Source organism: Rhinopithecus roxellana, chromosome 15 (genome assembly GCF_007565055.1).
Source record: "Rhinopithecus roxellana isolate Shanxi Qingling chromosome 15, ASM756505v1, whole genome shotgun sequence".
NCBI lineage: Eukaryota > Metazoa > Chordata > Mammalia > Primates > Cercopithecidae > Rhinopithecus > Rhinopithecus roxellana.
The window spans coordinates 81,118,823-81,132,542 of NC_044563.1; the positions used below are offsets into that span (position 1 = coordinate 81,118,823).

At 48.4% G+C, this 13,720-nt stretch overlaps 1 protein-coding gene across 1 annotated transcript in view; it reads left to right on the top strand.

Annotated features, from left to right (window-relative positions):
• GRIK4 (glutamate ionotropic receptor kainate type subunit 4) overlaps nucleotides 1–13,720 on the top strand; it is a 436,221-nt gene that overhangs the window by 270,018 nt on the left and 152,483 nt on the right. The window contains exons 6-7 of the mRNA XM_010357001.2: nucleotides 4,119–4,297; nucleotides 9,820–9,873. Of these exons, the coding sequence (XP_010355303.1) occupies nucleotides 4,119–4,297; nucleotides 9,820–9,873 (233 nt within the window). The remainder of the gene's footprint in view (nucleotides 1–4,118; nucleotides 4,298–9,819; nucleotides 9,874–13,720) is intronic.

Consider the following 13,720-nt stretch of genomic DNA (forward strand, 5'->3'; position numbering starts at 1 on the left):
CTGATTCATAAAATTAGAGCATCTCTGGGCTGGAAAGACATCATTGTTTTTCTAGTTCAAATTTTCATCCACTGGTTTAATTCCCTCTACAGTGATCCTCAAGAGGGGCTTCAGTCTTTCCTTGACTACCTCCAGTGATGGGGAACTCACTACCTCATGGGCAGCCCACTGCATCATAAAGGAAGGGTTATTCCTTATGTTGAGCTGGAGTCTGTCTCCCTGTGACTTCCACTCCCTTATGACTCCCGGGTTTAGTCCTTGAGGCTGCGAAGAGCTAGCCTGTCTCGTGACAGCCCTTCCCACTCTCCCTCTGGCCGGGCACCCAAGTCAGCGGCTCCTCAAGTGACATGGTGACGGTTCCTGCCTGGCACTGCTGCTCCCCTGACCCGTTAGGATGTAGTTAGTTTCTTCCCCCCACAGTCTCTACATCAGTCCAACCCAGCAAGCACCATGCACCCTGCCTGCCCTGGGGATATGCCAGGAAGTCTGAAATGGGTTCCCTACCGAACACTGAAATCGTTTATGCATAGACTGTATATTATAAATATATACACACACATATATGCACATATACATACATACACATATACGTGCTCTCAAATACTTTCTATGGTTTAAAACCAAGTCTATCTTTGGTGGGTTGGATAATCCTGTAAGAGGTGGGAGAAGTGAGAAGGGGGTGGAGGCTGGAGAATGGGGAGAAGGTTTCAGGAAGGAGATGGGATAAAGGGCAGTTGGGGGGTGAGTGGGAAACAAGATTTGTTAAGCCCCTTGTAGTTGCCGTCCTCTTGATGACCCTGTAATGTAGTCACTCCCCTTGTTCCACAGAAAAGGAAACTGAGGCACAGAGGGGTAGGGCCATTGCCATAGTAACCTGCCTGGCAGTGCTGGAGTTGGCACTCATGTCCCCAGACTGGGTTCTTTGTGCTGAGCCAGGTGTGTCCAGGTTGGAAAACGGAGCAACTGACTAATAGGCAATTCTGGGCAGGATGCGAACCTCCCAGAGGACTCGCCACCGCTGCCTCTCTCCTGTCCCCGCCCTGCGTCTCAGCACACAGAGCATGTTATATGGGATGGGGAATGATGCTATTCTTTGTTTAAAGGACAGCAGAACTCTCCAAGGGGTAACAGGCTGGGAATTGATTGGAACAGGTCCCAGTTTATCTGACATCTAGGGGGCTCTCTTTCCCTGGGAGTTTCGTGCACCTGCTATTTGCAAAGGAATAAAGCATTCCCGGCAGCCTCTGCCAGGCGTCACCATGCTGTGCATAATCCTGCTGTCATTCCCCAGCCTTCCCTGTCTCGTCCCACTGAATTTCACTGCCTGTCTGAAGAATCCCAGGGGATTTGGCCTCTTTCCCAGTCAGGCTCTAAAGATTCTTCCTGCTCCATTCTAGGACCTGGGTGAGGAGTTGCGTCTGCCACCCCTTGCTTGTTCACCTCTCCAGTTGTGGGGCACCCTCACCCACAGCCTGCCCAGGAGATAGCTGAGACTCCGGGTGCCCAAGCTCCGTGGTCTCCCTGCACCTCTTTGTTGGAGTGTCTTTTGGATCAGGCACCCCGACCTTTGTCCAGGCAGGAGTTAGCTTTTCACATCGTCTCTGAGGAAGAGGCGGTAAATACTCTATCCATTTTACATATAGGACAAAGTGAGGTTGCCCCCTAAAAAAAAAGATTAAATTCAGGCTGCCAAACAAAACGGGGATGTGATTTGAACTTCATCATCAACTTAGCTGTGAGTGCCGCCACCCTAAGCTCCTGAGGGCAGGGATTGTATGTGACCCGTCTTCTCTGCCTGGTGTCCTGTCTGCCCGGTGCCTGGCACTCAGGACATGGCAGAGAGTGTTGGTTGGACAGACATGTCCTTGCCTGACTCCTCAGCTGCCTCACCGTGCCTGCCCTTGGAGCACTTCTGGGGATGGGTAAATACAGGAGTAACATGGAGACCATACATCCCATATCCCGGCGGGCTTTCTCATATGATCACAGTGAGTTCTCATCCTCCTTTGCCCATTCTACAGATGAAGAACAGAGCCTTGAAGAGGTTAGACAACTTCTCAAGGTCACGTGGCTCAGGAGGGCTGACCCTGAGCTTGAATCCAGAGCTTTAGGATCAGGATTGGCGGGGAGTAATCTGCAACATCAGTGCCAACGTTGTGGGGGCCAGTGGTGAGGGGCTGTGAGGGGCACAGACGGCGGCGGCAGAGTCTTTACAAGTCTCCCTTGAAACCCTGTCAGAGAAGAGAGGAAAGGCCAGTTTTGTGGTTTGCACAGCTGGGATGTTTCTGAAGCATCTTTATAAATAACAGGCCTTCCCAGGGCTTCTCCCCAACTTGCCACAACCTCCAGCTCCCTAGAAAGCCTTCTCAAAACAGGTGACACGAAGACGGGTTGGCAGCACCTTCCCAGAGCTCCTGTCTCTATCAGGCCAGGCCCTTGGGCTCCGACTCCATATCCTCTCCTTCCTGTGAAAAAAGAAAAAGCACAGACACACACCCACATCAGCTTCCCTCCCCTGAGTCCTGAGACGCGTGTCTCTGGGCCTTCCCGGGCACTGTGCCCGCTGCCTCCAGCTGAGTGTCCTCAGAGGCAGCCTGGTGTCATGGGAAGAGGATTGGATGGAAATCAAAAAACGGAGATCAGAATTCTGGTCCCAGCTGTGTCCCCGTGTCTCTGTGTGCTGAGCAAGTCATGTCACCAATCTGCAACGTGAGGAGGTAGATGGGAGGCTCTCCCTCATTTTGGCCTGTACGGTGAGGAACCTGTGCAGGAAGGAGTCTTCCAGGGTTGTAGTCAAGCCATCCCTGGGTTGAATATCCCATCAGCCAGGACAGAAACCAGCAGCACGGGACCTTGGACTGGTTAGAAAGCCAACCCTTCCCTCACCATCCCGGTGTGTGAGGCCAGTTGCTCGTCCTCCCTCTACCTCTGATTCTCCTCTGTGCTGGGGATTATACTACTTTATGGGATTGTTGTGAGGACTTACATGAGATAAGCCATGTAAAGTGTTTAGCACATTAACTGGAGCACAATAAGCATTTGATAAATGTTGCCCTTCTCATTGCTTTTGGGAGCAAATGCCTACATGATGTCTTTTTCTCTGGGAATTGAGACCACACTCTGCCTCCTGCACTCCCACATCACCCCATCCCCCACATTTCCCACCCCCACCCCATACACACATACCCTCTCCTGGCTGGCATGTCTTTCCAAAGACAAGGCAGAATTAAGACCCTCTTGTCTCAGTGACATCATTCTGGAACCCCTCCTCCCACCAGGGCCCTAGGCATCAAATAGCTGGTGGGTAGGAGAGGAGGGAGTGAGGGAGGCAGGGATAGGTCCTTGGTGTACAGTCGCTTTTTTCTGTTTTGTTCTGGGCCCAGATTCTTGCCTGCTGGAGTGCAGTTCAAAGCCTGTTCTCTTATGATCATCATAATACTTTGTCTTAATGCAGCCACGAGGCTCTGAGGAGTTCAAAGCGTTTTGCTAGATCTATTTTCTGGGCCTTGGGATCTCAGGGAATTGCTCCTCCACCTCCAAAATGAAAACAAAGGCTCTTACAGAGCCCAGTGTAACATTTATGAGGGTTTACCGTGTCCGAGGCTCGGGCTTGAGCCCTTCACACGTGGCCTCCTGTAATCCTTGCCTTGGAACTAAGTGCTGACTGCTGTGATAATTCTAACTTCTCAGATGAGGAAACTGAGGCCAAGACAACTGGCCACATGGAGAAGTCCATGGATTAGAGAAGCAGACTCAGGCCTGGTGGTCTCTGAACCCAGGTCTTGGTCTCTGTGCATCTTGTCCAGCTTTTGAGGGTGGTGAGGAGGAGGGGGGATTCTCTTATTGCAAGGGAGCTTCTCTACCTTGAAAGAAAATTCTCTAGGGAGTCAGGGGAGGTGATGGGCTCTGAAGTGTTCTTTTATTTAGATGTGATCATTGAAGCCCAAAGAGGCTGAGAAACCTGCTCAGGTTATGATCTGGCTCCTTAATGCTGGCAATGGGGCCAGACCCCCTAACCCCACTTCCAGCGCACATCTCCATGCCTTCCCATTTCTGCCCAGGTGTCTCTAGAGGCAGCTCTGTGGACCCTCAGGAGCTTCATCCTCTTTCCCCTCCAGGCCTTTTAAACCTAGAGAAGCTGCTCCGGCAATTCCTTATCTCCAAGGACACGCTGTCCGTCCGCATGCTGGATGACACCCGGGACCCCACCCCGCTCCTCAAGGAGATCCGGGACGACAAGACGGCCACCATCATCATCCACGCCAACGCCTCCATGTCCCACACCATCCTCCTGAAGGTAGGAGCCTCCCTCTCTCCCCTCCCCTGCTGAGCTCCCACCCTCCGCACTCCTTGCCTTGAGGGTCCTCCTGAGCTGAGGCTGACGGAGCCCTGGGCCGGACCTGAACTCTGACAAGCCTCTCCCTGTGCTTCCGTTTTCAATGGGCAGTTCCCGAAAACTGAAGAAAGCAGGGTGAGGGTGATGTCGTTTTCAGCACTGGGGCAGCAGGGCAGGAGGCAACGGAGACACCTAGATGCTGCCAAACTTAGACTCTGCGAAGGGCTCTGTGGAGAGGTCTGTGGGTTCCTAGGAGGGGCTAGGGTAGAGCACCCAAGGGGCTTGGGCAGAGGCTGTTTGCCAAATGGTATAGAAATGTTTCCGTAGTTTCACAATAGGACCGTCACACCAGTGTGTCCTGCTGAATGCCCGCTCTGTCTTTTTTTTTTTTTTATTATTATACTTTAGGTTCTAGGGTACATGTGCATAACGTGCAGGTTTGTTACGTATGTATACTTGTGCCATGTTGGTGTGCTGCACCCATCAACTCGTCAGCACCCATCAATTCGTCATTTATATCAGGTATAACTCCCAATGCAATCCCTCCCCCCCACCCCCATGATAGGCCCTGATGTGTGATGTTCCCCTTCCCGACTCCAAGTGATGTCATTGTTCAGTTCCCACCTATGAGTGAGAACATGCGGTGTTTGGTTTTCTGTTCTTGTGATAGTTTGCTAAGAATGATGGTCTCCAGCTGCATCCATGTCCCTACAAAGGACGCAAACTCATCCTTTTTTATGGCTGCATAATATTCTATGGTGTATATGTGCCACATTTTCTTAATCCAGTCTGTCACTGATGGACATTTGGGTTGATTCCAAGTCTTTGCTATTGTGAATAGTGCCGCAATAAACATACGTGTGCATGTGTCTTTATAGCAGCATGATTTATAATCCTTTGGGTATATACCCAGTAGTGGGATGGCTGGGTCATATGGTACCTCTAGTTCTAGATCCTTGAGGAATCGCCATACTGTTTTCCAAATGGTTGAACTAGTTTACAATCCCACCAACAGTGTAAAAGTGTTCCTATTTCTCCACATCCTCTCCAGCACCTGTTGTTAATCTGACACGGTGCACAACAGTTTACACAGAGCTGCTGTGCAGTCAGTCTCCCAGCGTAGAGCTCTCAGCAATGACGTGAGGTAGGTATAATGTCTTCCCCCACAGATGAAGAAACTGAGACTCTGGGAGATGAACAGATGTGTCCAAGGCCCAGCCCTGAGTGGAGCAGGGCCGAGCCTTCACACCCCTCTCTTATCTGCAAATCAGGTAGTGTCTCCTATGCTCCTGGAGTCGGAGGGGCAGCGCCAGCCCCTGAGTCAGAACATGCACGCTGGAAACCAGAACTCTGTGAGTGAGGCTCGTCCAAGAGAGAGAGAAATCAGGAGCCTAGGGGCCCCACACAGGACAAACAGCTGGAAATAGCTGGGCAGCATCAGAGTCACCTGACGCCAGTTCCTGGGCTGGTGGCTGGGCTGGGCATGAACCTCGGAGAGAAAGGGCCCCGTTTCTAGGCCCCTTGGCGGCTCCCCCAACCTCTCCAGGCGCACTGGCTTCTTCTAATGCCATTTTAATTGCACATTTAAACACAACCTGCCATCTTCCACTAGGGCAGCGAGGCTCCTCGTTAACCTCTGCCAAGCTGTGAGGAGCCCGCAGACACTCAGATGATTGTCTCCTGTCCTTCCCCCCCTCCCTCCCAGCTGCCCCTCCCCAGCTCATTTTTGACTCAGAGTTAATAAGAGATTTGAATGAGTTCTCTCAGTACCGAGGACTGTCCCTTCAGCCCGTTGCTATAGTAATCTTCCAGAGCTCCAAAGCCATGTCTGTCTGTGTGCGTATACCCAACTCACATTATCTCTCTTTCTCTCTCTCTCTGACACACACACACACACACACACACACACACACACACACACACACACAGACGGTATCTCTCTCTTTCTTTCTCTCTCTCTCACACACAAACACACACACACACACACACACACAGATGGTATCTCTCTCTCTCTCTCTCTCTCTCACACACACACACACACACACACACACACACACACACAGAAACACAGCATTTTTCTCTTTTCTTCCTTTTTCTCTGTCTTCCTTATGGCCTGGAGCTATGATCAATGAAGTCATTAAGGGTGGAAAAGCTCCTCCAAGTTTCATGGGAGGAGAGGGGCCCTCTTTAGGGAAGGTTGGGAACAGGGAGTGAGAGCTTCAGCTTAGTAGACACATGTGTCTTGTGGAGGGTAGCTCAGAATACACAGGTCCACCTGCGGTAGCTGGAGCCTGCCTGAACAGCCCTAGTAGAAGCCTCTGGGGGCCAATCTCTTGCCCTCCGTGGCTCCCAGCATCTGATGTTGCACTATGATTTTTTAAATTCGAACAATATTACTAGTTCATTGTTGAAATTTTTTAATGTATAGAAAAGACAGCACATAGAAGAGACTAAAAATTATTAACAATCCTATCACCCAGAGCTGTTTAACCACAGTTAAATTTTGATGTCTGTTTTTTTTCTGCTTTACAGACACATTTTTCCCCCACATTATTGTCATACTGCACAAACTTTTCTGTAAGCGCTTTTTGTCCCCACTTAATTCTATGCCATGCATTTTCCCTATGTCATTAAACATTTTTCTAGAAATATTTTAATGGCTGCCTCACTTCCTATCATACAGATGTCCCATAATTTATTTAACCATCACTTTATTGTTGGACATACAGGTTGTTTCAAATCTTTTGCTACAATAAATAATGCTGAGATGCACATCTTTGTACATAAATCTTTATATACATTCATGAATATTTCCCCAGCATATATTTCTAGAAGTGCAATTACTGAGTTAAAGGTATGCATACTTTTAAGGATTCTGATATGATTTGCCAGATTGCGTTTTAAGAAGGCTGTAACAGTTTACACTTTCTCCAGCAGCGTATAGGTGTCTTATAGCACCCTTGCCAATACTGGGTATGTTAATTAAAAACGCTTTGTAGATGTGTGTGTGTGTGTGTGTGTGTGTGTGTGGCCATGCTTTTGAAGGAAGCTCTGCCTGTAGTGTAGTGATCATTATTGGCAAATGGTTCTGCTCGATGCCTCGGGGCTGTCTTTCCTGAGCCCACCTGTCAGCCCCAACTCCTGTGACCTGGGAGCCACACTGATGCATGAGCAGCAAGGCTTCAGGAAAGTCTGTTCCCTTTTCCCATTTGCCTTCCCAGGCAGGCAGGTGTTCCGTCAGGCCTGGCCTCTGTCCTCATGCTTCTGGGGGGTTCCGTACTCCTCCCTCCAGGAGGGCACAACAAGGCCTCGCAGGGCCTCAGCAAGGGTGGGAAGCAAAGTGGGCAGAGAGCACACGGGGCCTCTGGGAGACTCGGTGTGCACGTGGGAGCCCAGCCCCTGGAGTTTGGCAGCACTCTGCCGTCTCTTGATTTCAGGAGGATTTGCAGAGTAATCCCTGATTTTATTGAGCGGCTGTTCCAGCAACGAACTCCATGTTTACCCAGAAATCAGGCCTTAAAAACCAAGGATCTCTTGTCTTTTATCTCTAGGACAGCAGATTTCACAAAATGGGTTTTAGTTCCCGACTGTGGCACTTCCCGGTCCCTCTGCCCCCAGCCCGTCGCTGTAAGCAGCGGGCTCACTCAGTGGGTCGCATCCGTCTAGGCAGGGGCGAGATGCAGCAGCACACTTACTTGGACTGTGTGATTGTGTGTGTGCAGTGGGGCATAGGATGGGTTGGTCATCTTGCCACACCATCCTCTTGAAAGTGAAGGAGGAAATATAGCTTGGCCTGGAGGAAGAAGGAGCCTCACCAAAGAGACCTTGAGTTCCATTGTGCCCCCAGACTCCTGCCGCAGCCCCTGAACCTTTGCCCTCCAGCTTCCCATTGGAACAACCATGATAGAATTACCCCCAACCTGTTCCTCAGGGAGCCTGCGAGGGTTCCTATAAGAATGACCGGGCACAGTGGCTCACGCCTGTAATCCCAGCACTTCGGGAGGCCAAGGCAGGCAGATCACTTGAGGTCGGGAGTTCACAACCAGCCTGGCCAATATGGCGAAATCCCGTCTCTACTAAAAATACAAAAATTAGCCAGGTGTGGTGGGTGCCTGTAATTTCAGCTTACCTGGCAGCCTGAGGCAGGAGAATCACTTGAATCTGGGAGGCGGAGGTTGCAGTGAGCCATGATCGCGCCAGTGCACTCCAGCCTGGGTGACAGAGGGAGACTCTGACTCAAAGGAAAAAAAAAAAAGAATGCTCACAAAATTATTTGAGTTCCTTGGGAGATAAACACTATGTAAGAGGAAAATGTAATCATCCTTGGTCTGGTTTCTCTTCCATCCACCTCAATAGTCATGACAAAACGGTCTCCCAGTGGCCCAGGGCTGCAGGATACATTAGGAAAATCTAGCCAACTGTCAGGAGGGATGAGGGCCCTGGAGAGAGCGGAGCTCATTATTTACCTGATCTACAAGTCAGTTTCTATAGCACCTGTCACACTCAAAGCCAGGCACACTGACAGGGAAGGTTGGCTAGGGGTATTTACGATGGGTACAAAGATCAGACAAAAGGGAGACTCTTCTGATGTAGCAATTCTCAGCTGTGGAGTGATGCCACACTGATGTGCTGTGATCAAGGGTGAGGCATGTCACAGGCAACTGACTCCTTACTACGAATAAAGGACCCAGGTTTGCAAATGAGTCACTTGTTTCCAACGTTGCTGCAGGTTCAAGAATACCCTTATGAGTCTGCCCTGCACTCTGACGGAGTGGAGTTCATTTGCATTGCTGCAACCTACGGACTTTCTTGTCTATGCCAGGGCTCTGAAGAGAGTTGTGCTTGTGGTTCCATCAATGTAACAGTCCTGAAGGGGGAGTATAGTTTGGATAAAAGCACTGAAATTAGGCTGCCTGGATTTGCTTTTATCTTTTCCAGTAATGAGACATGTGATCTTGTACAAGTCACTTCGCTTTTCATTGTTTCAGTTTCCTCAGCTGTAAAATGGGGTTGGGGAGGAATAATAGTGCCAACCTCATAGAGTTATCCCATGTAGAATGCTTGAGAGTGCCTGACACATACTAAACAGTGGGTTAATGTTAGCCATTGTTATTGTTAATAGCTGTGGAGATCATTATTGTAGTCTGTTTTATTATTTGCTTCATTTCCCTAAAAGCCTTTTTGGTTTCAGTAAGATCTGGCTATAACCATGGGAGTATGTTGTGTATAAGAACATCAGCTACTACGCGTGCCACTGCATGGTGGAGGTGGAGAGGTGGAGAGACCCCTCTCTTGAGACCAGATTTTCTCTGCTCCATCCTCCCAGATCAAGGGCAACATAAGAACCAATCAAGATGTTCTGTTTTACCTGGTGCCAAGGGGCAGTGGGCCAGACAAATGGCAGACACTTGGAACCCTTACTGCTCATTTGCTTCAAGTGAGTTTTTGTTTTCTTCTCTAATCTCCTTCTCTTTGCCTTGCAGGCAGCCGAACTTGGGATGGTGTCAGCCTATTACACATACATCTTCACTAATCTGGTAAGATGCTCTCACAGCTCACCTCCTTGGAAGAGAGTGTTGTCAGTGGTCAGGATTGGTGGATTATGAGGGACGAAGCCCAGGAGATGAGGAATACGGGAGATAGAAGCAGAGTAGCAGAAGCCAACCAGAGAGGCAGGGCGTCCTGGAAATCCTCATCCCAACAATTGTGAGCCACAGGAGAATGAGGATTTGGGGAATCTAATGCTGCCGTTCAAATGCCACTAGCTACATAAAGCAAATTCTGGGCCGTAGTGTGATGGATGAGCTGCCTCAGTAGGTGCAGGAGGAACGAGTCTGGCCTGTTGTCCAGTCTCTACATGGACTTAGGGATCAGGTGTCCTAAAATGTCCTGTGAGATTTAGGAGATATCAGCCCAGAAAGACAGGCTTGGACTCTGAGACCCTTGTTCTTTTCCAGCTGTCGGTGTCTATGAACAGTCCTTTCCAGGGGCTGCTGTGAGAATGTTGACCCTGTAGCATCCGACAGGCCTTTGTTCTCAGAGTTGAAACAGACCTTAGAAGAATTCAGTGTGACCTTTCTTCTGGTATAGGAACTCCCACAACAGGCTTGCCAGGAAGTCATTCAGCCTTTGCTTGAACTTGAGTAGAAATGCCTCGTTCACCGCCACTGTCAAAATACCTACCCCATTGTTGGCATCTTCATTGAAGTCTAGCGTGCATGTAGATGAAAACCACACATATTATATAGGCACAGCTTAAGAAAACTTTCTCCAAGTAAGCACACCTGTGTAAGCAGCACACAGCTCCAGAAATAGAACATTACCAGCACCCCAGAAGCCCCCCTCATGCCCCTCAAAACATAAAACAGATGAACTTCTTTGTTTCTTTTTTTTTTTCTTAACACTGCTGCTATAAATTAGAGCATTAATATGGAAAAAGGGAAAAAAGGATTACACTACTCCCAGAACAATGCAAAAGCATTTGCTTAAAGTAAGGAGGCATCTGGGGGAGCCTGGGCAAGTTGGCAGAGGAGCAAAGAGAGATGAAAGTACAGTTGTGTTCCATTTCGGGAGCCTGGGAAATAGAGGGAGGAGAGGGAAAAAGCAGGCCAGTGCCAGCCTGCCAGACAGGCTCCCTAAATTAGGCCGGCAACATCAGTAGAGGAGGAAGAAACTGGGCAGCGAGGTGTCACTGGGGTGATTTAGCAGATAGAAGGAAGCCATTCATTTGGAATATGAGTTCCCAGGACGGTAACCAGAATAAGGTGGAGTTGCTTGGCTTAGAGGTTTTTAAGACAGCATCCTCCACAGTGTACCACTATTTTCCATTCATAGAAATTATAAGAACGATGGTGACAATGTTGTCTAGTGGAAAAAGCACTGGCCCGTGAAGTCAGGAGGCCCGAGTCAAGTCCTGACTCTGCCTTATGCTCGCTGTGAGCCTTTGGTTGAGTTGCAGTGACTCTGAACCCCAGTTTTCTCATTTTAAAACTGGGAATATAAAACCTTTATATGAGGATTAACTGGAATTCTGTAAGTAAAAATTTATTGTAAATATCAAAGTACTATATGTTTCTAAGGCATTATATTTAGAAAAATACGTATCTCTATGATTCTTTCAGTTTTCAAAGAGCTTTTCTCCTTTTTGGGTGGGCATGGATGAGATGAGCTTTAGGAATTAACAGGACTCATGGAATTAACAGTTTGTAAGTTTGCAAGGGGAAATCATGAGGAAAAGTAACTATGAGTGATGCTGACTGAATAATAGTCAAGAAAACGACAGCAGAGCCATTGCAAAAATCTGCCAGTGAGAGAATATTCTAGAAGCTTCTCATGAGTGCTTTGGCTTTCTAAAAGGGACAAACCTCTAATAGGAGTAAAGAAACTGTTTCTAGGACCACTCTTTCTGCCCAGTTGCAGTTGGTGTTTTTTTGTTTGTTTGTTGTTTGTTGTGTTTTATTTTGTTTTTGTTTTTGTTTTTGCTTTTCTGAGACAGAATCTCGCTGTGTCACCCAGGCTGAAGTGCAGTGGTACCATCTTGATTCACTCCAACTTCTGCCTCCCGGCTTCAAGCCATTCTCCTGCCTCAACCTACCAAGTAGCTGGGATTACAGGCACACACCACCACGCCTGGCTAATTTTTGTATTTTTAGTAGAGACGAGGTTTCACAACATTGGCTAGGCTAGTCTCGAACTCCTGACCTCATTTGATCTGCCTGCCTTGGCCTCCAAAAGGACTGGGATTACAGGTGTGAGCCACTGCATCTGGCCCAGTTGGTGTTTTGGGCCATAGAGGGAGAGGCTTCATCCAGAGGATAATGAGTTGTTTTCTGCATTTTCCAGTCCCTTCTCCCCAATACAGATGCCAAGTGGGTTTTCATTCTTATTTCTTCTTTCTCTGAATCCCTTGGAGATTCACTCTGAATTCTGCTACAGTGATGCAGTAGGTCCTCAGATCAGCTTTTAGAGAACAAGCTTGGTAAATGGGAAGGGTACAGACTTTGGCATTAGATACTCATGACTCAAAACTTTTGTTTGACTTGCTACTGGCTGTGTGATCCTGTGCAGGTTGCTTAACCTTTCTGAGCCCCAGGAACCTCTTCTGTAAGTGGACACTAATAGCACATGCTTTGGGAGATAATGTACACACAGCAACAGACTCACAGTACAAGTTTATTTAGAAGGTGTTATTTTAAGAAGTCCAGCTTATGCCTCCCATGGGCTAAAAGGAATGGAAGATGCTTATTTTGCTCCCCAGCCATGCATGGCCTGTGAAAGTGACTCCTAAAATGCCATTTTATTTATTTCCAGATAAGAAATAGGACTAGGTAGTACGGTTTTTGTGTGTGACTGAACCGACCATTGTAGGGTTTATTTGTGTCCGTAATTACTGCGTAATTGATCAGATGCCCATACTTCACTCCCATCCAGGCATAAGGAAAAGTAGTGGATTTAGGGCATCTGTCATAAATGAATTAGGTTGACTGCTGTGGATTCTGTCAGTTGATTAACCATCACAAGAATTGGGACAAAATTATCCATCATGAATCAAACTTCTAAACCATCAGTTCATTTGACCCTATAGAAACACAGTTTCTCTCTCTGTCAGGGTGTAGCCAGCAGAAGAGTGAGTGTGCTAACCCTGAACCTTGGGTGACAGAGGTGACTGATGCAATAAGAGGAACTGAGCCAGAGAGAGCGGAGGCTGCTAGAGGTCACATGGTGATCACAGGCGGAGCTGGAAGAAGCTGGGCAAGTCCAGGGAAGGGCCAGGTCTCTGGTACAGGGGAAGCTGGGCTCAGTGACAGGGTGACAGTGAGGTGTCAGGCAATGAGAGAGACACTTCTGCAGGAGGGGAGGGAGCAGCAGACAGGGACAGCCCCTCTCCAGAACAGAGGAGGAAGTCAGTGACAGGAAGTATAGAGATGAAGGCACACAGTCATAGGAAACAGTGAGCTGACATCTGAGCCTTTTATTTATATTATCTATTTCAAAGTGAGATCTGGGTGGTCGGCACTGATGTTAGAGACTTGATGAGTGAAACAGCATCATGCCACTGCTTCTGATTCTAGTGGGTCAGGAATCATTCCCCTCAGAGCAAATCTCTGATCAACAGACGGCAATGGCACCTGGTTAAGGTGGAGCCCTGGGGCAGAGGGTTAGCTTATGAGGTCCAAATCATGAGAACTTGACAGGTAAATTGACAGCACTTGGCCAGAGGTCAGGCACACGAAGAGCAACTATGAGGAAGTAAGTCCTGGCAGGTAGACTGAGGCAAGGGGTCAAGAGTCCAGGCCAAAATGAAGTGGACCCATTAAGGAACAAATTAAGAGAAATAAAATTACTGTGCCAAGTCACAAAAGCATGCCAACACAGAGAACTAGT